The following is a 26838-nucleotide window of genomic DNA, read 5'->3' as shown; positions in this document are numbered from 1 at the left end:
AGTGGCTTACCCCACACACGGCCACTTGCATGATGGCGTCGAAGCCGCCCTCGGGGGAGTCCAGGTTCCCCGAGATCTGCTGCTCCCCCACCAGTCTGTTGAACGTGGAGCCTTTGTCAGTCAGCGGCAGCACGTTCTTGTAGCTGAACGGGCTGGTGCAGTTCTGGTCGCCTGTGCATGGATTCAGCAGCTTGGCTGGAGTGGTGCTGATGTAAGGCATGACTGTCTTCTCCACAAAGGAGCCAAATCCTTTGAAGAAAAAAAAAAAAAAATCAGAGTTAAACTACAGGTAAAATAGACGTATCTGTGTTTTGGTGAAAGGATAATGCTCTAAAACTGCATCCAGACGGTGGAATAGAACAAATGTTCTATTCCACCATTTGGGAATATTTTGCGTCAGTGCCTGACATGAGCTACGTTTCCATTACAAATGTGCATAAAACTTTGTCAGTATTCTTCTGGTAATGTCGGAAAATAAAATTATTTTAAAAATTGACATTGCGGTGTTTCCATTAAATAAGATTGAAAACCACTCGTGAATAAACTTATTCATGAAATAAGTTGTTAAACATGCTGCGCCATCATCCTCCAACTACTTCCTGTCATCATCTTCTTTGTGGTTTGTGCCAGTGGCAACATCCGTTTTCAATAGAAAAACAAGTTTTGTTGCGAAATTGCATGTTTCCATTAAGTGAATTTATTTTCAAAATGTCAAATTATGCAATTATATGGTCAATGGAAAGGCAGTCAGTGTGAACTCTTAAGTATCAGCAAGGTGTTAATAAAAACTGTAAATGGGTCATCATATTTATCCATAAAAATAAACTGTAGACAGGTACAGATAGATAAAATAAGCAATAAATCAATTAATCACAAGATAAATTGAAACGACTTTGATAATTTCCATTTGAATGACTGATTGTTTTTCTCTTTCTACCAAAGAATGGCTGACAAACAGCTTCAATCAGGCTGGAACTTGTCTAGTTCCAGCCTGATAGCGGTGCATCTGTGCCAAAGTGTGCTATGATTTTGAACACATTTAAAATCATTTGTGGGGATTTTTCACCAAAATCCCCACAAACTCTTAGCAGACTATTTTTTTTCTGCCTAACACAAGGAGTTGTATTCTTGAGAACGTCTCTGACTCTATTTTACATGACTATAAATACATATGACTAGGCTCTCCCCAAAATAAGTGCATAATGTCTTGGCTATATGAGGTCAAACTGTGTCAGCATGGAGAGATTCTTGGTGAACCTATTTCAAAAGCAGAATCTGGCTATTGTATAGATTTAGAACAAGAGGCATACATAAACGTAGGTTTGCTGAGGAATAAATGGGTTAAATCCCCCTGTTTATTACCACTTAAAATGAATTTTATACAAGCTTGTCAGTAGTTGCGTCAATAATAAAATAAAATGTGAAAACAGATTTTAAAAACAGGCACTATTGACAGAATTTCTGTAGTTTGTTTCTCTTCAGGTTGCAAAGCTTTCCAATGAGAGGGCAGAGAAGCTAAAAGCTAAAACGATGAAGGTGATACAAAGAAAAGTCATACTTTGTAAAGCTCTGAGGTAGACAAGCAGTAAAATGTCCAAGCACAATCCATTCCCAGTTTCATAAACTATAAACAACAATAAGAGACTTGAACTAATGAGATTTCCTGACCTATCTTGAAGTCAGAAGTAATCTTCGACATCTCATACATCAGACTGGTCCCCAGGTTCTTTACGTTCTCCAGATCGTCCTTCATGGAGAAGGACAGGTCCATCAAGTAGTACAGGTCGATGGGGTAATCTTCTGCACGCTTAAACTTCAGCTCAAAGGACTGCGGCTCACCTTTATATAATTATAACGGACAAGAATTGTCAAAATTACAAAGTGACTGATCGACATAGCTGGACCAGATGTGAAGTCGATGTTTACGCACCAGATCGGAGGGTGAGGCTGACTTTTTGGGGTTGCACCTGAGTGATGTCCTCTGGTCTCAAGTTCCCTCCGGCTTTGCTGCGATCGGTTACCGACTTGTTCTTGAGAATCTTCCGTTTCCCCAGCGGGTTCTCGATCAATGTCTTGTTGCAGCCCCGCTTTATCAGAGACTGCAGCTCGTCACACCGGCTTGACACGGTCTCGCCCTGTTTCAGGAAGTCCTGAAGAGAGGCAGCACAGAGATCATTTATGACCGGATTAACATTTTGAGGTGCTTCAGTCAGGGTCTGTTGGACGGATCGGCAATAAATGGATAAATTAATAAACAGCTTGTTCATGTAGAATATTTATAATTTTCAATGGTATTAATTTAACATCACAGTACTTGATCATCCTTTTATTTACAATCTCACTGTTTTAATGGTTTCCTTTTCATTTGTTATTATTATTCATTTAGTTTTTTTAAATTTACTGTCCCATTTGATTTGCTTAAAATGCAAAAGAATAAGCCATGTGTTGTTTCCAATCAGAAATGGTAGAATTTTGAGACCAGTTATGTAAAGCGGAGCATTCTATAGAACAGAAACACATGATTGAACTCCTGTGCATTAGTCTGCAGTAAGTGTAGCTCTGAGTTACACACCGGGTCTGTACACCAGCCACATTTGGCTCCGGTCTGGATGCACTCTCCACAGTGTTTGGCATTTTTGTTGATGCACTCGTTCCCCTCTAGATGGAAAACAAAGAGAGAGGAGTGGTCAGAGTCAGAGGGAGCAGCGCTACAGAGCGACAGAAACTTCATACATTTCTGATTGAAGGCTCATAATGTTCCATCTTATTCCAGGACGCTACAGCACAACAGCTCCTTCTACGAGTTCATTAAACGCTTCTCTTGTTATGGCCATTCACTAAACATGCTAGCAACCAGCAAAACGAACTCATGTGAAGAAGAAGGTTTTAGCGTCATATTAGAAAAATAGTAAAAAACAATTTTACCTTTCTGAGAGTTACAGCAGTAAAAGAGTCCTATAAATGCAATGAAGATCAGCTTCAGATCCATCTGAAAACACACAAGAAAACACATTAGGGCTGAAACCATTAATTGTGATGAATACATTTTTTTGAAATAATTGTCAAGTAATCAATGATCTGACAATTGTTCCAGCAAAAAGCAGTTTGATGAAATAGCAGAATACTTACAGCAGTAAAGAAGCCAAAAATACACAGCAATGTATACATTTTGCAATTGAGATAAAAACCTTTGTCTGTGGCTCGTTTTTATCTACACCTGGTTCAAATTCTCTAAAAAAATAAATCTCATATTAAGCACCTTTTACTATACAATTATTAATCAGTTAAGCAGAAAGGGCTGAAGTATTTAATTGGATCTTTTGATGCATATGATCAAGTGTTCACTAAAGGAATGCTGCGTTGTTGCACTTTAGGACAAAAAAAAAGTCTATTTCCTCATTTAAAAAAAGGAACCGACTCATTTGTTTATTTGCATCTTTTGATGCATTTCTAATATTCCATCAAATAAGCTGAAGTAAATTAAAAATCTTGAGAATGTGCCAATTTTTAAATCTGGTTAATCGATTAATCGTCCGAATAATCGATTACTAAAATATGCATTAATTGCAGCCCAAAAAGAGGATAAGAAAAAGCACCTTAGTGGTAACCGTTTTAGTTCCAATTGATTGGGCTATTTGCTCGATGGTCTTAATGTTTGCATGCGCAACACCACCCAGCCGAACGAAGCCGACCGCAGCAGTGCAGACGGATCTGCTCGAGGTAACGGGCTGCAACTGTAAATGGCCTGCCTGTAATTGGAGGTCGTAAATTACCCAGAGACAGTTGCTTGGCTTCTCTCTAGCGGTCACTGAGGAACAGACGGCTAATTAAATTCAGACCACTTTCGCACACAAACATGTATCCACATAAAGAGCAGGCCGCCACTCCTCCCCAGATTTCCCCCATTACTGTAAATAGCATCGTCTCCTTGGAGTCCCACCCCTCCGCTGTCGTGTTCATTGATCCCGCAGGCTTTTTGGCCGGAAAAGTATCGACGCATCTCGGTCTAATCCTAATGCAGAGCTCAGGGCTCACTAATGGATGCGGCGACTGCAGGTCCTTCCCCTTCAAGGAAAGGTTGATTTGAGACATGTACAGCGTTGCTGGGTGTCTCAAAGCACATTTAATCTTTTATTTCTACTGTTCATTGTCTATAACCTACTAATAGTCTTCTCTTCGGTAAGAAAATGTTGATATATTGCTAATAAATACTATCCAGGATGATTACTGGTTGACCAGGAGTCGGAATTCCTCGAGTCATCTGGCCTCGATAGTGATCAGAACCAAAGAAAATGGAAATAAAAACTCTTTGGAAAGAAATATATAATCAAATTAACTCACACTTGCGATCTGAGATCATTTTTATCTGAAATAATACATCAACTTTCCTCACTTAAAACAAATGTTTAAGTAGACAGGAACAAAAGGGCTTGTTTACAGGTGCAAACCAAAGTAGGAAGGCGGCGCTCTCTTACAGTGTTATCTCTGAGGTATTTGAAGACTGTCACTGTACTTAAATCACTTCCAGCTGTCCTAAAAAAAGCCCTAACATTTTAAAAGTTTGTGTTTTGGAGATGAACATCTTTTTCCTAAACTTCACCGCAGATGATTGTGGCGTTTGGAAGGTGCAGGAATAACTTATTTGTTTCCTGGAACAAAAGGTGGATGTGGTAAAACTGTGAGTGTTACAGAGGCCAACAAAGTAGAGAGTGGTTGTGAACTGAAAGGACAAGGATGGATGGTTTTCAGCATCTCTGCATACGTTTCTATTCAACCGATCCAGGTCTGTAATTTGTCACGCCACCTTTCACTGCAAATACAACTGCAAGTCTTTAGCTGTACTTTCTCAGTAGTTTTTCGCATCTGGACTTAAATCTTTACCAAATGATGTTTGCAAAAATAGCTCAGTCTCAGTCAAATTGGATTTAGGGTAACAGCTTTCCAGCCTTGCCACAGATTTCCAATTGGATTTAGATCTAGATGTCGATGGCGGCCATCCTAGTTTATGAATCTTCTTTAAGCTTAATCATTCTGTTGCAGTTTTGGTTGTATATTTAGGGTTGTGGTTCTGCTTTAAAATAAACTCTGCCACAGTCCTCTGCCTGTTTCACAATGGGGATGTGTTTCGGTTTTCTGCCACACTCAGCATTTTGCGCGTCAGCCAAAGTTCTGATTTGGTCTCACTCAAACATATTATTGCTGTTGCATGACGTTTTTGTTTTTGGCTTTCTTTCAGCAGTATTCTTGCGTACAAGTGATGCGCTATTGACTGGTGCCATCAGATTATCCCACATGAACTGTGACTCGTAGCAGATCTCCTAGCATTCAGCAAATCAAATTAAAGACCTTTAAATTTGAATGAAATTTAAGACCGAAGAAACTATCAATACAATACTAGGGAATTCTGCTGTATTACAATCAAGAATAGTAATGCGTCCGGAGTCCCTGTAGTGCCAAGCTAATTTTTTTGTGGGTACACCTACCCTAGTATGAGTTGGCAATAGAAGGGACATCATCAGCTGCCAATTTTTCCTGATTGTTTCTCTGCAAATGCTCTTTAACAAATTTCTGAGAGCTTCACAGAACAACTGCACCGAAGCTTAAGGTCATCGGGTAACAAACTGTGTCGCTTTGGTGATGCTACAACTACGTTAGCCATGCTAATGTAATGAAAGCTGCGCAACAGAGACAAACAGAACAGGAAATATTACGACCTCGAGACACACCAGTGGTGTAAGTTTAGCTTTTATTAGACAGGCTAGCAGGAGCTTAAAAAAATACTGCAGTTAGCTGGAATGTGAAGCCAATATTCTGCTTGAGCAATAATCAAAATCTCAAAGAGATCCATTCCACAGAGAAGCTCCTGTATTCGACACTGGATATCAAAGCATGAGGTTCAAATTAAATCCAGAAAGACAGAGATAAAGGAACAGGAACTTTTTTTGTGTTGATTTCTTCTAACTACCAGCTGCTTCTGGTCTTTTATAGGGGCTGGATTATAAAATTACATTGCCTTACACTGTTGGGAAAAGAGGTTCTGACAGTAAGTGTGTGTGGTGTTGACCAGTGCATTCCTGTATGCCTATGTGATGGGGGGTGTGTGTGTGTGTGTGTGTGTGTGTGTGTGTTCATTTAAATAGACACAGAAGAGCAGACAGCCTGTCTGCAGCCCCCCAGATTAGATCAGATGGCTCAGATCTCCAGTGCTGTGCCTGGGTCTCATGGATTTGCCTGTGTGTTTCCATTTAAAGTTAAAAAGAATAATAAGAAAGAAAATACATAACCAATGACTGACAATGTGACACTACAATAAAAATACGGATTTTATATAACTTGAGAACCTTCTGTTAAAACAGAGACGTGGAGAGAGAGGTTTACACAAAGAGTGTGGTCCACGTTAAGGAGAATAAACTACTATTTCCAGAGAGACCACACTTCAAAATGATCAATTCTGCACAGCATTCCGGCAACTACAAAAACATTCAGCTATTTTCTTTGCGCCGTAGCTCCGGTTCTGTTTTCACTTTCAGTTTGGCGTTCTGAAGGATCCATTCAGATGCAAACTAGGCCTATAAAACTCAAGCTGGGAGTCAAGTGTCTTCAGGCTCACTACACTTAGAGGAATGTTGGTTAAAAATATAAAACTTAGAGCTGGAGTCAGAGAGCTACAGAACAGGGAAAGAGCAGAACGATGCACCGTCTCTAAAGCTCATCTTCAAGTGTTACATTTGACTTACTTACCAGTTCCAAAATTATCTTTCAAGTCATTGCGCTTAAAAAGTTTGATGTGAATTAGGCAAATAGCTACAACAGTCTGACGAATTAACCAGCAAATCTACCCAATAAGAGTCTGTGATGAACTCTAAACTCCACAAAAGCTCCAAGTTAGCAAACATAAAATAAATATGGACAAATAAATGGAATAAACAATATGAGTGGGTTATTTAGCAATGACAAGAATTATTGTAATTTTTGTGCTTTTTTTAATAAAACGAATTAGATTTTTCCTACATGTAGTGATTTAAATATAAAACTCTTTTCTGTGACAACAAAGAGTCACTTGTGCTAAGTGTTTTTAGTGCTTATGTCACCTTAAAATAGGGTTAAAAAAGGTTTTTGTTTGTTTTAATTTAACACAGCTGTTTCTATGTCTGAATGTGTTTGGAGCGCCTTATCAAATTTCTGTTTCATATCTGGGTTTTTTTTTGGATGTGTACTCAGATTATTGTCTACAACAGCAGAATTTCTCCCTGGAATTAATAGAATATTCTGATTCTGATTTTAGTTTATCATATCAAGAGAGTCTCATGGTAGTCAAAATAATAATAAAAAGAAAACTATTCCTATTGACCAACAATAAACAGCGTTTCTGCCAGTGTATCATAAGCCTGGTAGGCCACCAGGCTTAACTTGCCTCCAATTTTTTTTTTACTTTTAAGACTTTTCAACATAAAAACAGAATGGGCCACTGGTGGACTGTACTAATGCCCCTACCACTGGAATTAGCAGGTTTTCCAGGGGAAATCCTGAGTAAACCATTCAATTTATATAACTCTAAATAGGAACATAGACAAAAACACTTATAATACTCAAGTGTATTCATTTCTTATACACAGAACAGTTGTGTAAACTTGATTATCACTCTTACGTTGCTTAATCTGTCCAAATATAAATAATAATACAGTCCAAAATCCCCAAAATAATATATATAGTCCACCCTCGAGTTTCTGACTGGTTCATGTTGATGAAACCACAAAATGGAGGGACTAAGTAGGCATCTTTAGCCTTGCTGTCTTTTTTTTCCCCAGCAGATTTCCACAAAGGAAGAGCAGTCTCCTCTGAGGCTACCCAGATTCCCAGCAGTCCCGCGTGGTCTCACAGAATACTGTCAGTGACCCCGTGGAAAACAACAATTTCCAAACCAAGCTAAAAACAGAAAACAAAAACGCTACAGTGCAGACAAGGTTTGGAGCTGTAAACTTAAAAAATATTGGTAAAGTGATAAAAAAGAAAAACCATGCAGCCCTAATTTTCATAATATGTAGGGAAAAAAAAGTTCCCCTGCTCATCCAAAACACCCAAAGCTGAATGTCAATGTGACTAAATCCAAAAAAACCTACACAGTTTAGAAACCGAACATATCATTTTGAAAGAGCCAAGAATACCACACACTCTTCCATCATCCAGCAATACTCAAGATTTATGAGGGCTGAAATCTACAAACAACTTAAATATTCATGAGCCAAAAGATGTAACAAAAAACAAATGTGTGGAAGTGAGAGGGAGGGGTCCAGCAGAGCAACCACAGAACTCAAATGTAGAAGAAACCTGAGAGAGCCAGACGACATAGAAGTTGCAGACAGCTCCTTTAGTAGAGCGAGGGCAGCTCAGCACTGGCTGTTAAAAGTTTATTTAGCTGTCCTTGTCATTCTTTCACTGAGATAGCAACACATACACACCCACCCACACACACACACACACACACACACACACCTGAGCTGTGACTAAAGGCACCTCGGCTTTTTATGGACTTCACACGGATTTGTCACTTGGCAGGAGAGGCTGGAACATGGCAGATAATTGTGATGCGTGTCTAACGGGGGCAAAGGTTCTCAGGCATTCCTGAGATGTTGAACACTGCTTGACCGTGATAGTGACCCGTCATGCTGGTTCTGTACATCCACTATGAATATAATTTGCAGAGAAACGGGTTTCCGCTTGCCAGACCATAACCAGAAACGTACTGACTGGAAAGTCAGATGTGCTCCATCAGGTCGAGATAATAGGAACACGCTTTGTGTGTAAACGCTGCTAGTAAGTGAAGAAAGTTGGTCTCTTCTCAGCATCAGTAGCTGTGTTTCTGTTGACCAGAATATTATACAAATAGAAATTACGGTAATAAATTTGCTTAATGGAAACACGGCAATTATGACAAAACTTGCATTTTTCAATAAAACGTTTCTGTCATTCAAACAAGTTGAATCCACGACTCTTCTAGAAAATCACAAATTTCCACAGATGCCGCATACGGAGCCGTTCCCAAGGATACGGGAGCGGCTACTCCCCTATTCTGTCTTATCCAGTGCCTGAATAAGGCTGGAAGACGATGAGCGCCAGCACCATGGCTGAATTATATATCTATACAATATATCTGTAGCTGTTTCCATTCGTCTTGCCATGAATTTTTAATGACTTATCACATGAACCAGCTAATTCATGTGGGAATTTAGTTTAATTTCTTATTTAATGGAAACACTTCAATTGCAAAATTGTGCGCAATTGTGTTTTTGCAACAGAAGAACAATAGGCAAAGATTTGTGTACAATAGTAATGAAAACGCAGCCACTGTGTGTTTTAAAAAAGACGACAAACGTCTTTGAAAAAAGTGCTAAATGGTGGATTAGTTGATTGCAATGTTGCTTTGCAGCCAAGTCTGCTGCAATAAGCAATTCAATTCATTCATTCATCTGATGATAAATTAAAATGAGCTCAATAATTTACATTCTCATGATGAATATTTTTTGAAGCTTGAGAAAGAAAACGTCCAACACTTTACTGACAGATCCAGTTGTTGTATTAATGTGTCACTTAAACCAGCATATGACTAATTCAAACATCGTCAGGAGACGGCCCTGAACTGAATCACACACAGCAACATGACAGGACCGACTCCCTTCTAACTTAAACCATACTGCCAAATTCTCAGAAGAGCTGACCTCAGTAGCACTACAGTGATTAATGACTAGTAGCATCAGGAAGTAAGCAGTTAAAGCAAATGCAGCAGCAGCGCTAAAGAACTGGTCATGGCTGGGAGGGGGCAGTGAGGGAACCAGTGCTTCCCTTCCTGAGAATGGGTGTGAAAGGACAGGATGGAGGAGAAGGAAAACAAGAAAAGGGCGGCACACAGCTCGGTAGGAGAAATGGCCTCGACGCCTGAGAAAATACTTTTTTTTTTTTTTTTTGCCTAAGCCATTGCTTTCCATGTTGGTGAACAAGTTTATTTTAATTTAAAGAAAAAAGAAACCTAAAGAGGCCCGACAGTCTTCAGTAACATGATTAATACACCGCCAGTGTTCTGTGGTTTCAATTAAAGACGTTTTAGGGATCTGTTCAGCTATTCCACTGCTCTCCTCCTACCCCCTCGTATTGGCTGCACAATAGTTCACGCTCCCCCCCGCGACCCCGTTCCTCCACTTACAAGTGGAGCCAAACTAGTGGCCCCCATCCCTCCGCGTAACTTCGGCAGCGCCCAATGAGCAACATGCTTAAACTCTGAGATGTACAAGCGCAGGAGTGTTAAAGAAGAATACCAAACAGAGCTCGTCTGTGTCCAACTCCGCCTCCCCACCCCCCCTGTCTGGCTTCCCACCACGATCCGATCCAGAGGACCATCTCTTACCACACAATAGGAATGCATCAGGCTGCCCCCAGGGACCATGACGCAGACTTTGATACTCCAAACACCCACACTCACTGCCCTCTCATCCCTGAAAGAATCTGTGTGAAAAGCAGCCCTAATGAGACGTGATGATGGCTTAACTCCGTTGGTTCATTGCAGCATTTAGGAATAATCTGAGGATTACAGTTTGATACAAAACAGAAGAAACTCTTTTACTATACTGAAGGAAAAAAAAGCGGAGTTAAAACTGGCGAGTGACGGCAAGTTGGTATCATTAGATTCAGGTCTTTTAAAGGAATAAGTCTCCTCAGTGAGCGACAACGACCAGTAGAAACCTGGTAATTACCTGTTTGTTAATGCTCAGCGAGCTGAAGCAGGAAAACAAAGCATGAAGAGTATACAGGTCTATACATCAAAAGGCTAATCCTATCCTTGATATTTCAGGAGATTACCCCAACAAGCCACAACAATAAGACTTGTTCTTTGTGGCATATTTGTTTACAACTTTTTAAATTCAACAAGTCAATTGATTATGTGTTTCTTTCCATTAATGTGTTTCAGAAACCACTTGGAGCTGGGGCTGCATTCACACAGCAGCCCAAACCCGTTAAGGCCCTTGCTCTACATATCTGACTTTTTTTTTTATTACTGCATGAACTTCCCAATTCATTAAGAGCTGCTGTGTGAACGTAGCATAAATCATAAGAGTTGCAATTTCTATCTTGACAGGTTTAACTGGTTTCTACAGGTTTCAGCAACTTAAGTTTAAGCCTTTCTAAAGAATTTTTGAACATGTTAAAATAGATAAAAGTGCCTGTGTAAAACTTTGCACTATATTTTTGTAATCTTATTAAAATAATTACCACACATATCAATGTGAAACTTCAATATTTTTACAATTTAATATGTTAATCACATGCAATCCCAATAAAACACAACCAGGTTTGTGGCTGAATGAGTTTGATACTCTTTACTTGTAAACATTTCGGCTTAGCTGAGGTTGATTTGTATTTGTGTCTAAAACATATAGAGCAAGACAACCTCCGTGTGATTCAGGGGAAACAGGAGAAATGAGAAAATGTAGTGAGAAGAGAGAGGCGGCACCCCCACATGTGCTGATCTCAAATCTAGAAACCAAATGAAATTGCGAAACTGTCATTTCAGCTTTTTTAAAACAATATTCTAATAAGAGAAAGACAGGCATAGAAATATCTTCTGGGTATTGCTGTAACGGTGACATGTAAAAGATAAACTGCATGCCCAGTTTTTTGTTAGCTAGCATACATTAGCATGGCAGCTCCCTGTGATTCCATATGAGGTGAGATACAAGACAACACACTAGGACGGTCTTCCAGAATTGTCTTAGTAGATCATTCTGGAAGTGTTTGGAAAAGGTAATTTGCATGTAGAAATATGGTTTGAACCACAAAGTTCTTTGTTCGAAACATCTGCTGAGATTTTGATAAACGTAAGTTATAGAACCAAAATAAGTTGGTATGGAAAAATGCAGATAATTCACTTTAGTTTGGAGGAAAACATTTATTTTGATGCGTCTTTCAAACTATCTCTAATGCTTCCTCAGAGGCCCACTGTTTGACATATTTGGAAGTAATACGAGCAAATTCAGTATTGTAAAACAGAATCTGCTGCCAGACCTGAAAACCAATCTGTTCTGTTTTTCACTTCCTGTAGCCCCAGATATTGTCTCCAATCCCACCAACATTCCTCAAGTGTTCAGCAAGGGCTAAAGATACACCTCTGGAGGGGATGTGGCTTTGGAAAGACTGTAGTACAGAAAAGCTACAACACTTAACCAGAAGTGATATCATTTTCTGCCCCCCAAAACGCAGCTACATTGTACAGCGTTCACCTCTAATCAGGCCCCATCCCTACAGCACATTTAAGGAGAAACAATGAAGGCAAAAACCACAACCTTTGGAGCGAAGCCAACTAGCTATTACTGTTCACGTCTCTATTTCTGGGCTGGTTATTCCTGACTCCCCATGTGGCTGCTCTTGTCTCTCAGCAACATTGACTTAAACTGTTTTCCCACATGAGCAAATACTTTCTTAGCATCTTGCTGAGGCCAAAAACTAAAGCTTGTACTGGGAAACATCCAGCCCGGCAGCTCGCGATCCACTGGAACAGGGAGCGGCCTATGAAACATTTCTTCAGCTGCTGTCACACTGTTTCATATCTTTCCGCATATATTTTATCTGAAAATGTGTTCTATGTGGGTCTAAGCCTGATGGAATGACTGTAGTTAGAACATTAAGTCATGTTAAGTCTAATAAGTTTGTGTGAGGCTTATGGAGTGACCCTGTTTTGTACCCTTTATCCTGATTATTAAGATAAACGGTAAAGTGATGATGTGTCTGGACAGATTACGCTACTTTTGAGTCACTGTTTCCATACTTTGTGTGAATCACCCGACCGGCTGAGGATGAGGGTTCAATGCCCAAAACATCGGGCCAACATATATTAGGGTTCTCCGCTAATACTGATATCGGAAATCGGTCCAATATCAGCCAAAAAATTAGTATAGAAATATATCCGCCCACATCCAAAATCTCTGATCTAAGCACTTCGCTCCAACGTTTTGCTGCAGGATTTAGTCTACTTCAGCATTTCTTGTATCCCATACCTAGCCCCGCTATTATAAACCTCTTTTTTGTTTTTTTTAAATGAATGAGTTAGTTTTTCTCATACCTATTGTTGACTATTCTTCTCTGTTTGGGTGATGTCACTTGATCAAGCCTTTTCTAACATTCCACACTACAAAATAAATAATAAATGTAGGATTTGAGCCCACATTGTTTGTGCCACGTAACTATTGGTAACGGCCAAGACTCTAAGCTGCGATGTTGATGTCGCATCAGGTGTGAAATCTGAAGTTTCATCAGGACGTTTCTAGTTAGTCACCTATTTATAGATTTTTCTGTAGAACGTAATTATTCAAGGAAATTTTGTGTATTCGCGAATCTTTTCCTAGAGAGGGTTTACCCGAATATATTGTAAGCCTGGCGGGCCACCCGGCTTTATTTGCCCCCGCTCCTCTTTCTAAGCATTGTTTGTTTATTTATAGATGACACATTGAACCGGGTGTCAGAGTGTGTGCACCAATTGTGCCATCTTGCACCTGCCCATTGGCCTCGTATGGCATTATTTCCAAATTTTGATGCCTGGTAGTGCACTTTCAAATTTTTGTAATTTTAACATTTTTTAATACAAATACATGGTGGACCACTTGTGGACTGAACTTGCATCTGTACCATCAGGCTCAGCAGGTTTTCATCTGAAATAAAATGCATATTGGGAAGTTGAAAAACTTCAGCTCAATGCTACTTGACACATTATTGGCAGAATTCATTTTCCATTTATTTTCTTTGGCGTTGAGTGCTAGCTTCCAGCCACGTTAGCTGGAGAGGGAAAAAAAAGAATGCTTGAGGATCAGATGAACACAAAATGATTTTTTAAGCTTTTTCTTTTCAAAACATATCTTCATATGCCTTGGAAGTGTAAGGCAGACACACAAAAGTGTTATTGGATTCTATAGACAAAGAATCTTAGTGTGTCTCTTTCTTTTAACCAGATGACTCCTTTCAGATTTACCCAACAACATTTTATTAAATGGATTACAGCGTAAGCGGTTTATTATGTGGTTACCACCATAATGGTTCCTGTAAACTCTACTTGGGAGGTTAAACATCTCATTGTTCTGAGAACAAATCTTCAGCACTGAAACCCACACTGTCACATCTATGTGTGAACACCAGGTGCTAAAACCACAAGAACCTGTTTTCTTCTCGTTCTGGTTATAAACCAAGGATGAAGACACTGCATAGGAGATGCCATGTGAAATACCAACTCAACCAACTTTTTTTTAAGGCACATGTATTAGTGGTTTCCTAGAAGTAGGCGAAGTAGAATATCTTGGGTTTTTTTTTAATTCATCTGTTTCAATATTAATGCTGATCCAATAAAAGAAAGTGCACAGTAGTCCTCCACAAATTCCCCACGCCTGCTGAGGCTGCTTTTCCTCTACTCAAAACACAGGAAACTCAACTTGAGCACACAGGAAGCTTGCATCTAAATGCCCAGGAACGAGCCAACTCCCACTCAAAACTGACACAGTGGCTGTTCAAACATGTGAAAGAGAGAGACGAATAGAGGCCCAACTAAGCCGCCTTGCTGCAAAGAGCATCAAATGTCGATTTCAAATGTTAAATGACCCTAAACAGCTTCCATGTTGTTTCATGCAGAGCTGGAGAGCAGCAAACAACCGACACAGATGTTTTCTCTGACTCGGTCGACAAAGATCAGCTCAACAGCGCTGTACTGGGAAATATTTACATATATGACAGCAGCTGACCGCAGCGCAAATATTTCCAGCTGTGAATGTGACACGATTAATGAAAAGCTGAAGAAATTTCAAGTGTGTGCGTTAGCTGCTCCAGAACTGCTAGATAGGCATTTCAAAGTTGAGTCTTAATCTAGTTTAAGCCAAGCAAAAAGACCATCTGTGGGCTGCTCCACCGTAACTGGAGCAATAATGACACTCAGATGTCTTTCATTAGGGCCCAGACTTAACACTTTAACTCGGGGCTGCTATTTCCGTCGCTGCAGGAGAGGAAAAGCGGCGCAGACTTTCGCAGTAAGCACTCCACAGTTACGCATATTTCCTCAAGGGAGCAGTGAAGGATAACATGTCATGGGAGATTATCGGGAGTCAGCAATGTATTTCAATATCTGCTAGCTGTTAAACAGAACAGTGGACCTCTGTAACTGTCCTTAAACCTATTACAGTTTCTGACCTTGATGGATATTCAGACATTAACTAGTAGAAGCCCGTGTGTGTCCCTTTTTTTACTTCATTTAGACAAAAGGAAAGAAGGGGGAAATTCCAGTGAGATCTTAGAAAACACTCATTATTTGACTACAGGTATGGAAAGAAAATCTAATCAACCATTAATGTTGTTGAGTTGATAACATTTGTATATTATGTGTTCAAATAATACCAGAGACAGGAAATATTCTATCACTTATGAGTGAATAATAAATGCTGATTCTATAATAATAATAATAATAATAATAATAATAATAATGACTAGCTGAACTGGTAGCGCTGTTGTGACAGAGTTTAGAGAGCTGCTTTTGATTATTAAGCTAATATTCTGCAGTCAGTAGGGACCGATTTATCAGCCAGCAGACATATTGCTGCACCCCTACTAATAGTCACTGCATTATATAAAATTAGGCAGTCTTTCCATAAACGGCCTGCTAGTTTCTACACAAATCACTTTGTAATCAGCTGGTGCTACCACAAGACAGTGGCAATGCTGTGAACTTGTTTTTCAACTGCCCAGAAGCAGCAAAGAAGCTCATACTTAGTCGAGCAAATCTGCAGTACGCTTTGAACCCGGATTCCAATAACTCTTTAAAAAAAGAATAACGTCCTGAATATCTCATATATATGACAAAAAAAAAACAAGTCAGAAGAAAGTATCATACTACTGAACGTGAGCTGATAAGTAAGTTAGATGAAAAAACCCAGTGCAACCTTATCATGGATGATACTGCTACTATACTGAGTGCAGCCCAGCAGCAGTCACTCAGACTAACCTGTGTTTGGATGACTGTGATGAATTCAGATTTATCTCAGTATTAATTGTTCATCCATATGCCTTGTAGCTACAGTAATTAAAACTTTATGAGCATGGGGGCAAACGGAAGGTGTAATTAAATGCATAAGCAGCTGTGACTCGTTTTGAATGCGCATGAGCAGGTTGTTAGTATGCAAGATGAGGCAATATTCAAAAGCATTTTAAAAATTAGGAGTGAATGTCATTTTTGGTTACAAAAGGCCATCCCTAAGAGGAACTAACAACATTCTGTTCTATTTTAGGGCTTCAGTTGGAAGAATGTGCAAAGTTATCTTTCTATTACAGCAAATTGCACATTTCCTCAAAAGAGAAACTCCCTAACTGGTCGGCATTCTGAAGGTGGACTGTTGGGATGTGATAAGATATAAAAAGTGAGTATTATGGTAGATATGTTCAGACGGGTAGCTACTGTTAACAACAACAACAAAAAACATGATAGAAAGAGCAAGTTCCTGCTCAGACCAAGAAAACCATATTCCATATTCAATCAAATAGATTATTATTTAGAAATTAATTTATTCCAGTAACTGAGTTCAAGAAATAGATTACAATGCAAATGTGCACACAACGTAGTTAATATTTGGCTAATGTTAGAAACGCTCCTACCACTTCCTGTCGTCCTCTTTGCATTTTCGACCAGTGGTAACATCCCAACGCAAAACGTTTTATTGAAAATTTTTGTCGTTTTTTTTTTTTTTTTTTAAATTGGCGCATCATAAAGCAAATTTATTTTCATAATTCCAATCTGAGCAATTCTCAATGGAAACACAGTTACTAATGTTTTCGAACCTTTAATTTTGTTAATTATCAGGATTTTTTACTTGCAGCTAATGAAAACATGACATTTCACATAAGACCAATTAAAAAACTTTTTAATATCAAGAACATGGAATTAATAGAAAATACGTTTAATACCTGCTTAACGGTTGTTTTTAATCAAAAGGCACTTAGTAAACAAGCTTCATTGGAATTAATATATATTTTTAATGAATATAACTGTATATGTACATACTTGCTGTTTTTTATCTGCTCTTTATGTTTAACTTCTACATCCTGAGGATGTGAAACTTAAGTGAAAATCCTCATTTGTGGGAACAAACTTGGCTGATTCTAAAAAGAAAATGGCAAACTTAAATGACCCACTTTTTGAACTCTAGTGTAAAAAAAACAACAAAAAAAAACAGATAAATGCAACAAAAAAGACACAAACTTTGAAAGGCTTTACAGAAAAATTAAGATTAAAAAGTTACAAAGATGTGAGTCCAGCTGGGAAACTTTGCTGCGTGTCTCCTGACTCACTTCCTGTCTCTAATTGAACAAAGGAAGTTGATAACATGGCATTCAGGTCTGGTATAATGTACAAGTTTTTCCTCACGTCATTTGTATTTTTTTTTTATTCAACCAGGATCAGAGAAATTTAAAAAAATATATATTTCTGTTGTTTTCTTTTGATTCCAGTTCGGCTATTGTTCTCACCGATGAAAGAACGGCCGGCATTCACAGCCACATTTCTAAACATGTTCATCCATGTGGGCAGGGGCCTGGAAGGATGAAGGGCCACAAAGTTTAGCCTTCACGCGATCACAACAACAAACATGGTACGAGAGAGAGGGAGCTCAAAGGCATCTACTATTTACCACCAACGCAGCATGTTTGGCTTCGTCTTCTCAGCAGACCATGGCGAGCAGAGGTCAGCTCTAACCACGCCGCTCCTCCTTGGTGCTTCGGAAGCTGTTTTTAGAAGCAACGGGCAACACCAAAAATGGCCCAGAAAAGTATTTGGAGCTCGTCTGCTCCAGAGGCGGAGTGTGAGACTGGCAGGGAACGAGCGAAGGCAAAATAATGGAGCTAAAAACGGTTGTAGAGGTCATAAACACGCCACCGGGAGGAAAACCTACCCTTCAATTCAACTCTGGAAACGTTCGTATTAGCGGTTCGAAAGGCAAAGAAATGTGAAGATGTTGTGTAGAATTAAGGGAAAACTGAACTGTCGAGGTCATCGTAACGTGCCAAGCAAAAGTATTCTCACCCGTAGAAGTTTCCCTTATTTCGTCACAAGAAACCTCAATGTAATTTTACGTGACAGACCAACACAAAGTAGTAGATTATGATGTGTCTAATCCCCTCAAGGGAAACGGTGTCTTAATCATTTGACCATCCAATTTGTGTGGCCAATTTCATTTCTAAATTCTAAATTTTAATTTCCATCCATTAAACAAAAAGTGTCGCCAAAACATGACATTTAAAATTAGAATGTCACCAACTATGTAATAGACTTGTGTGGTACTTTATTGCAGTCCATGCAGTTCTTTGCCATGGACATATTACATATACTAAGATTGATAGAACACTAAATTTGAAGAACAAGGAGATTGTTCAAACTTGAAGGGAAGATGTGTGAAAATAAAAACTGACACCACAGCAAAATGCTTGACGATAATAACCAAGCTTGTCACAATAACCTATTAAGTAAATTAAAACCAGGTCAATAATTTCCATTCTGATGATGAATCATTTTCAAGGGTATTTCATTTAGTTTTGATTGTGTGTGGTTCTCATTTCCATTTTGTTTATTGTTTTTGGTCGTTTATTAATTTTTTGGTTGTTTAGGGTTTTTTTTTTTGTTTTTTGGTTATTTAAAATATCTCCAAGCGCCTGTGTTAAATGTTTACTACAAAAATTAAACCATATTGATCTCACAGGGTGAACTTATGCCATTATCAATATATTACTTGAAAATTGTCTCAAAACAACGTTATCGTTTATCACAAAAATCTCTGGGACAACGTATAGTTCAGCAAAGTTTTTCATCGGACAAGCCTAAATATTGGTTCACCTAACGGCAGGATTTTGACCTAGTGCTACAAAGGAATGGTTTAGATCAAACATATTTATGTAATTGAATGGGTGAGTGAAAATCTTGCCCTGAATCTAAGGCTACATTCACACAGCGGGCGAATGCGACCCAAACCGGATTTTTTGTATTTTCGCCCATGTCCGACTTTTTCGCGACAGTCTGAACGGCCCAATCTTTTCACCCAAAAAGAACATGCGATTTGAGCCTCTTCCATAAGTGGAGCTGATTCGGATGCATATCCGATTGTTTTCCAACTGTCTGACGTTGGCGCGAGACACGGGTCATAATTCTGCACCAGGAGAAGCCAGAAAAAGAAAAATCTAAATGATGGAATTATGAAAGAAATCTTTGCCAGTGAAGTGCTTCACATCACAACCCCACCACCGATGAATCTAACTATGCAGTCCAAACAGACTTCTCTAGAGAGACTGCAGGCAACGCTCCATAGAAGATCATTCCCATTAGTTGTGCTTTTTTTATTAGCTTACTTCATATTATTATGATTCTGTGACAATACTGTCGGCCATTCCTCAGTAAATGTTGAAATCGACCCATAGACGGCGGCATCCATTAATATTTTTGGAAATAGTTCTCTGCTGGGTGACGTCAATTAGAGTTGGGTGACATGGATTTTATCGCAATATTTTGTACTACTGGTTGCAGACTTAAGGCAGGGGTTATACAGAGTATGTTATGAGATAAAAGGCTGATTATCTCCCCTACTCTGATTCTCTGATGCTTCGATCTTTGCTTAGTTTCCCAGAAGAACAAAGCATGTGTCACAGACGGCAGTGGTGCACATTCATCACTTCTTTCCCAAAGGAACAGAGAAACACACATACCACAGCAGAGTGTACAAGGCAAAACATAGAGTAGCTGCGTTTCCATTACGAATGTGCGCAAACCTTTGTTAATATTCCGCTAATGTCGGTAAAACACAATTTCACAATTGCAGAGGTTTCCATGAAATAAGAAACGCAATTTCAAAAATCACATTTGAATAAGTTTGTTCACGTGATAAGTCATTAAAAACCGTGCTGCACCGTTACCCTCCTCCAACTTCATGTCGTCTGCTTCGTCTCAGTAACACCTGGACGTTGATCGTGTAACGCGAAAAAAAAAAAAGTTGTTTCCATTGCAATTTCGCAGAATACATCTATTTCGTTAGGTCTGGAAAAACCACCTCACGCTAGCATGAAAGCTTCTTCATCGAAAACATGAGTCGTCTTTTTTTTTTTTTTTTTAAATTGGCGTGTCTCCATTAAGCAAATTTATTTTTGTAAATTCAATTTGCGCAACTTTATGGTTGACAGGAACGCAGCTACTGAGAGGATCGTCCTGGGTGTGGCTCTCGGTGGGAAGAGAGTGGCCTCATAACTCATCTGGGACGATGCAGCAGCTGTTCCCTCGGGGACGGGGGTCCCATCCGTTCAGCTGATAGCTGCTGGCTCTGTTGCCATCTTACCGACCTCCACCCTACATCTGTCCTACATCCGTCCTACATCTACCCTCCCCCTCAATTAGCCTTTCCTCTCCCTCCCCTCCTGGCCGTCCTTCCCGGTTGACATCCTCTCATTCTCCGTCTGTCCTCGCCTCTCTTCCTGCCCCCATTTCCTTGATTAAACTGCGCTCCCGTGTGCCGTGTGGAGTCAGCGCGGTCGGCTGGATTTATAAGGCTTTCATCTTTCCATCTCACTCTTCAGATGAAACGGCAGGAAGGAGTGGGGCGAGGGAGGAAGAGGGGGGCTGGGGGGCAATGGGGTTGCTGCTTGGTCCCACTCAGTGGAAGTTGTACAACCTGCCAATCATGGGCCAAGTTGCTTTAGAAAAGCCAACGTCTTTGTTCAAAAGTCGTCAAAAAGCATTGCGGACAAATCGCCCGCCGCGAGAGGCTTCAATCCTCCAGCGTGGCTCTCTCCCCCGCCTCATGTGACGAGACCCGACAGTGATCACAACACATCATGTGAGATCACTTGTTGAAGCCCCTTTCATATGACCAGGCGCACTGAAGGGCCTGCTGCAGTTCCATTTAATCAAACGGAGAAGATAACACCTACGCCGGGCTGCAGCAGAAATTTCCCCTGAACCATTTTGTGAGTTATTTTGGAAAAATAAGCTGAATTTTTCCACAGAGTTCACATGTTTCAGGTCTCACATGAAAACTTTCCCACTCGCAAACATACCAAAAAGTCTTAATCTTTTTAATATAGATGCAAAAGTTGGGTGTGATTTCCATAAAGAGGTTTTAATAACAAGAAAAATCAATGGATGGATGGTTGGAAATCAAATGAATGTAACGGACAAATAGCAAGATGGATGGTGGTTAATAAACAAGATGGTGATAGAAAATAATTGAAGACAGAAAAATGGATAGGTGGATGAAAGGGTGGTTGGAAATCAAATGAATGGATGGATTATTGGGTAAATAAATGGATCATGAACAATTTTAGGGATGATGTAGATATTATAGCTGGGTGGATGAAAAAACTTGGATGGGTGGAGTTAAAGTAAGAGATAGGTGGATGAATAGTGGAAAAATAATTAATTGATATATCCTTTTTTTCCCCCATACATATCCTGTTTTGTAAAAAGAATAAAACTAAATGCAATACATTTTTCAGACTGCAGGAACCCTGGTTCAACACCAAAGGAAATCAGTTAGTGGCAGCAATGACACTTTTTCAGCTCACAAAGCGATTACACACCGTTCACACAGACGGGGAGGTGTTTAAAAGTGTCTTTTAACCAGCTCGAATTAGTTAGGGGATGAAAGGAAAAGAAAAGAGAAGAGAAAATGTCCAGTTTCAGCTCGTTTACCTCGCCGCTGTGCTGTTATATCCGAGGCGACATACAGGAGCAAAGAGCGAGCCGTCCGCGTCCAGTTCCCTGTGATGTCCGAGCAGCGGCGGTCTGCCCTGTTGGCACCGGCGGACACTTTTCTACTCCGAGGACTCAAAGCTTCCTCCGAATCTTCATGCCACGCAACTTCCACTTGGATGACGAAAACGCGAATGTTAAAAATATATTTAAGCCGAAAGACGGAGCAGAACGCCTTAAAAGAAACAACTGTATCCTTGACGCGCCGGGAGCGGGTCCCCTGTCCTCGGACTAAATTAGGATAAAGCGGAGGGAGACGCCGCACCGCCCCGCAGCAAAGCGGCCCGTTAGAAACAGCGCTTCCGTCCTATTCTCTTCACAATAAAAGACAACTTTTAGAAGAACGATTATGAAGAAAATTCCATTCAATATTTTCCTACTTATATAGTACTATCTCATTTTGAACAATTTTACATGTGGTAAATTTCATTAAGCATCGAAATTGTTGCTCTAACCTTGAATGAAAAGACTACAGTTTCTGACCATTCAAGATGCTCAAACAAATGTTGCAATATTGGTGTTGTGATTTTTAATAAAAAAAATTTTTCTGGTAACCCTGAGTCACTTCTCCGAGCAATATTAGGTTAGTCAAAACCATTGAAAGACAAAAAACAAAAACACACATAAAAACAAATAATATGGTAATATAGGAATTCTGAACTAAATCAATATCAGTTTTTAGGTTTATCTCTCTTATCTTGCATTCATATCCTTCATTAAATGTATGAGTTTCTATCAGAAGGCCTGCAAATCATTCTGATCCTTGGTGGCGCCCCAGTGAAGTCCAATACAGCGCCTTTTGTACGCAGATTGGTTTTGCAATCTGTGTACAAGAACTAAATATGTATAAAAGTGAATATACCATTTGATCAAATTTAACGAAACATCTCGCATTCCAGCACACTGAAATTAATTACGCACTTAATTGGATTTGATTCTGATTTATTTCTTTTATTTTGAAGGCTGAGGCTGGACCGCGACCACGTCACTACCTGAGCCCACTAAAAACTAGATGCCTATTGATACAGATGCCGCTCATGTCGACGTCAACGCTGCACCGTTATGTTTAAATTAGCCTGTGCCATCATCACATCATCATCATCATCATCATCAAAGCAAAGTCCACCATGTTTTAGTTTTGTTTTGGGTTTTTTTTTTTACACATTTTTGAAGTACATTTTTGTACTTTTTATTCTTTTCTAAAGACCACCAACATTTTTTTTTAGTATGATTTTGAGGAAACAACTAGTCATCCTATCGTCTTTATTTTTTTCCTTCTTCTTTGTACTTTAGCTTCCCGCATAATGACGTGGGCTTCTTTTGGCTCGTTTTCTGTTCAAATAGCAAACGTCGGTTTATTTATTTGCTCTAAGCTTAGTGGTCAGTGTTATTGCCTTTGCTCTGGAGACGTGGTGGAAAGAGAATGCAAGAAAAACAAGCTATCAGGTCCGGAAGCGCCTTAAATCCTGTTTAGCCTCCGGGGAATGTTTACAGGGGGGATTCTTTCAGTCCCTGCGCTGCGAAACAAACCCGCCACTGCGCGACAAGGACGAGACCGACGGAAATTGTGTCTATTGAATTTTTCTTATGATTATAGAAAGTTAAAACATCTAAATATTTTTTTTTAATATATCATTTGGTGTATAACTAAAAAAAAAAAAAAAATTCTTAAAAAAGAAAAAGAAAAAATTCCCGTAGGTCCAATCAGATGAGCCGGAGAGCCAATGACAAAGCCGAACGAGGCGCTATAATTTAACTGATATGAATCAGACCTGCAGATTAGTCAACACCGTGGGGCAGCCTCACTCCTTCACATCCCAGTTAGAGCTTAAATGACTAAAAAAAATATCTTCCTTTTGACTAAGCGGCAGGAAATAGTCGCCGATGAAAGATATATGCCGTCTGGAAAGCCAGACGTCCAAATATTTTTGACATTTCCTGCCAGAGGAGATATGGAACCAAGCAGATTGGGGACTTCATTATCATCTGGGTTTATCGTCTGAGTGATCATCTTTACCTCTCATGTTTTTTAAAGGGTTTGGCTTCTCAATGTCACAGAGTTTATGAGATGCACTTTCTAGTTTTCTCTTGCGTTTTACCTTTACTCTATTGCCCCCTTGTGGTGGAATGTAGATACTGCATGATTATAGAAATAAATGCAAAAGAAAAATGTTTGTTTCCCCCCAACCCACATTTTTTCCAGTAAAGACCAAAACCACCTGATTGGTGAACTTAAAAACAGCAGGCTTCCGTTCTTTTTTTCTTTTTTTTTTAAATTAGATGCTGTTTTCATGATGATTTTTCAAAAAACGAATGAGGCTGCCTGTTATGAAACTCCTACATGTGGAACATAAAAACTGATCATGTCTTTTCATGGATATAGTTTTAAATGTAAAGCGGCGGACAGAGTACTCCCAGAAACATCTACTCAACTAAGAGCAAAGATACTTCGACATATTTTTACTCGAGGAAAAGTAAAATAAAGTAGCCGTTCGAAAACGTATCAAGTAAGAGTAAAAGACATATTTGGTGAAACGGTTAATATTCAACAATGATGTCATTTGACAGACAAATATATAAAGCTAAGTGGATATTCTTGCATCTTAAAAGACTGAAATGGGAAAAAAAAAATGCAACTACGTTATTACAAAATAATAGATGCAGGCAGAAGGAATGATTTCCAAATCAAAATTTTCAATAAAAAAAAAAAACCTAAAGAAACCAATATTTAAAGTAATGTTTATGTTACTTCCATATACTACCCCAGGACAAAGATGAGATACAGTGTATCATCAGAAAGAGACACTGTATGTTTTACACTGACTTGTAAATGGCTGAAAAGAGTCAAGCAGAGAGAAAAAAGACATTAGAAGTACAAATGTTCTGTAGGAACAGGACGTCTCATATTATCATAAAATGTAGGAGTGTGTCTGGGTTTGGGGTACGTTTGGTTAACCCTTTCATGCATAGTGGTCACTACAGTGGACAGCTATCTAAAAGCCATTTTCTTGTGCTTCCTGTGGATTTTTATGTTATAAATGCACACAGACCACTGAAGTGGACACTAATGCATCATAAAATATACCATCAACTACTGGCCATCAGCTGCAAATGCAAGAAATTATTTTTGTTAAATACAATATGGCCGACAGACAAAAAAGCATGAGAATCGACCCGGTCCCTCCTTCTACTGTAGACGACTCTTGCAAGTAAAAAAAATATTGTGACATCAGATAACCCCTAAGGAACAATACTACTGATGTATTTTTCAAATAACAACTTTGTATTTGGACAAAATTACAATTGACCACATAAAAATAAAAAATTTAAAAAAAATTATTTTTACAAAAACAATATCCTACCTTTTTTATGCCCTAAGAAAAGAATTTTAAAAAGTGGGAAAAAAATTCTGACACAAAGGATCATAATTCATGCATGAGAGGATTAAAATCTTTGTTCTTCACTCAGTAAAGTTACTCGCAGTGGGCAGACTAGCTAGAAATTTGACTCAAGTAAGAGCAGTGATGCTTTAAAATAGTATTAATAACATAAAATTAAAAAGTACAGAGTAGAAAAACTATTCCAGAAAGTTCTTTCCCCCCCCCCCAAAAAAACATTACTTAAGTAAATGTATCTGAGTAAATGTAGCTAATTACTACTCACCTCTCTAAATGTGACGGACCATTTAGCGTTGCTAATGGCAACAAGATCCAGTGAAAAGGTGAAACAGCCTGACCTGAAAACCTTATAAGGCCGGAGTTCAAAGTTCAAAGTCACAGTAATCCGTGGTGCCTGAGACTTAAAATGACACTGAAACCAAAGTCAGCTCAATAAAGTCCATAATAAAATACGTTAACAAACACAGTTAGCGGGTTTTTTATAAACCAAACATGTCACACACCTTTGCTTTTTAAACACTCCTGTGATCACTTAAAGTTCACATTTTTCAAAATGATTGTTTCAGAATTAACTTATGAATGCATCTGCTTACAACTTACCTTACTGATTGATTGATTAATTGACTAATTACCTGGTCTATCTTATAAAGTCCCAGTGAGGTTTTGTTTTCAAAGCTATAGTCGGTTCAAAGGGTATGAATACTTCTGTGCCAGAGAGACTGTCTGGTGAGGGTTGAATTTTATTGCTTAAAAATGTGTATCAGCATATTCCATGTAAAGATGTGCTAATTCAGAATTTCCCCCAGTGTAGTATAAGCCTGGCGGGCCGCTGGGCTTTCCTTGTGCCCCCACCAGGCTAAGCATGGCTTATTTCTTCAAGTTCTTTTTTTTTTTAAATGTTTGCTTTTTTAAATACCTGATAGCTGGTGTTTAAGTATTAATCTTCCAGTCTTTTAATAACACATAATTATCAAGTGACATTTTCAAATTTCTTGTCAACTTTAAGCATTTTTAAATTCAAAAACATGACGGCCCGCCGGATGAATGACCGCCCTATAGCGACCAACCTCCGGGCTTAGCAAGTTTTCTAGGGGAAACCTTGTAATTGCTAACAGATGACCTGAAATTAATAATGTGTGTAAAGGAAGTTGCAAATAAATCTCTGCTGTGTTGCCTCTTGCTCGTATTTTTTTCTCCTCTATTTTCTTCTGCGCTACCAAAATCCCTCCACCCCAAAAGGGCGATAATTGAAAGATTTTTACTTGGCTAAAAATAAAAAGCACTAAAATTAGATCTCTGGTTTAATGTCTTCTAATGATAGGACATAGAAAGCCAACTGTTGGGCGGAGTATGGAGCTCATCAACGTGTCATTAGTGGTCGGTACCCTCTTCACTGCCGCTGTGAAGTGGAACTTCAGAGATATCACTGGAGTTGCTTCCATCTGTTCCTAGATCTGAGCACAAATCTTCACCTTTTCTCACTTAGGGTCAGACCAAAGCAGCTTCTAGTTATAGTATAAAGAAGTACGCCATGTGTTAAATCTGGGATTTTGCTCCTCAGGACATGAAAAACGAATCTGGTTAAAAGGCCGCTGTTATTTATTTAACAAAATCAGAATAAAAAACCTCGGCATGTGACGCACT

The 26838-nt window shown here is 39.1% G+C and overlaps 1 protein-coding gene across 2 annotated transcripts in view; it reads right to left on the bottom strand.

The window, feature by feature from the left end:
* itgb1a (integrin, beta 1a) overlaps window positions 1-22050 on the bottom strand; it is a 32199-nt gene extending 10149 nt beyond the window's left edge. The window contains exons 1-6 of one of the 2 annotated variants that reach the window (XM_028004815.1): window positions 21737-22050; window positions 2926-2989; window positions 2573-2658; window positions 1931-2150; window positions 1669-1839; window positions 11-249 (exon numbers count right to left, since the gene is read on the bottom strand). In XM_028004815.1, coding sequence (XP_027860616.1) covers window positions 11-249; window positions 1669-1839; window positions 1931-2150; window positions 2573-2658; window positions 2926-2989 — 780 coding nt within the window. In that variant the 5' untranslated portion in view covers window positions 21737-22050. The remainder of the gene's footprint in view (window positions 1-10; window positions 250-1668; window positions 1840-1930; window positions 2151-2572; window positions 2659-2925; window positions 2990-21736) is intronic. The other variant, XM_028004816.1, reaches the window with a different exon arrangement.
* Between the last annotated feature and the right edge of the window lie 4788 nt (window positions 22051-26838).

This window comes from Xiphophorus couchianus, chromosome 21, assembly GCF_001444195.1.
Source record: "Xiphophorus couchianus chromosome 21, X_couchianus-1.0, whole genome shotgun sequence".
Lineage (NCBI taxonomy): Eukaryota > Metazoa > Chordata > Actinopteri > Cyprinodontiformes > Poeciliidae > Xiphophorus > Xiphophorus couchianus.
Note: the sequence above shows the minus strand (reverse complement) of the source record. Positions and strands in the feature narration are given on the sequence as shown.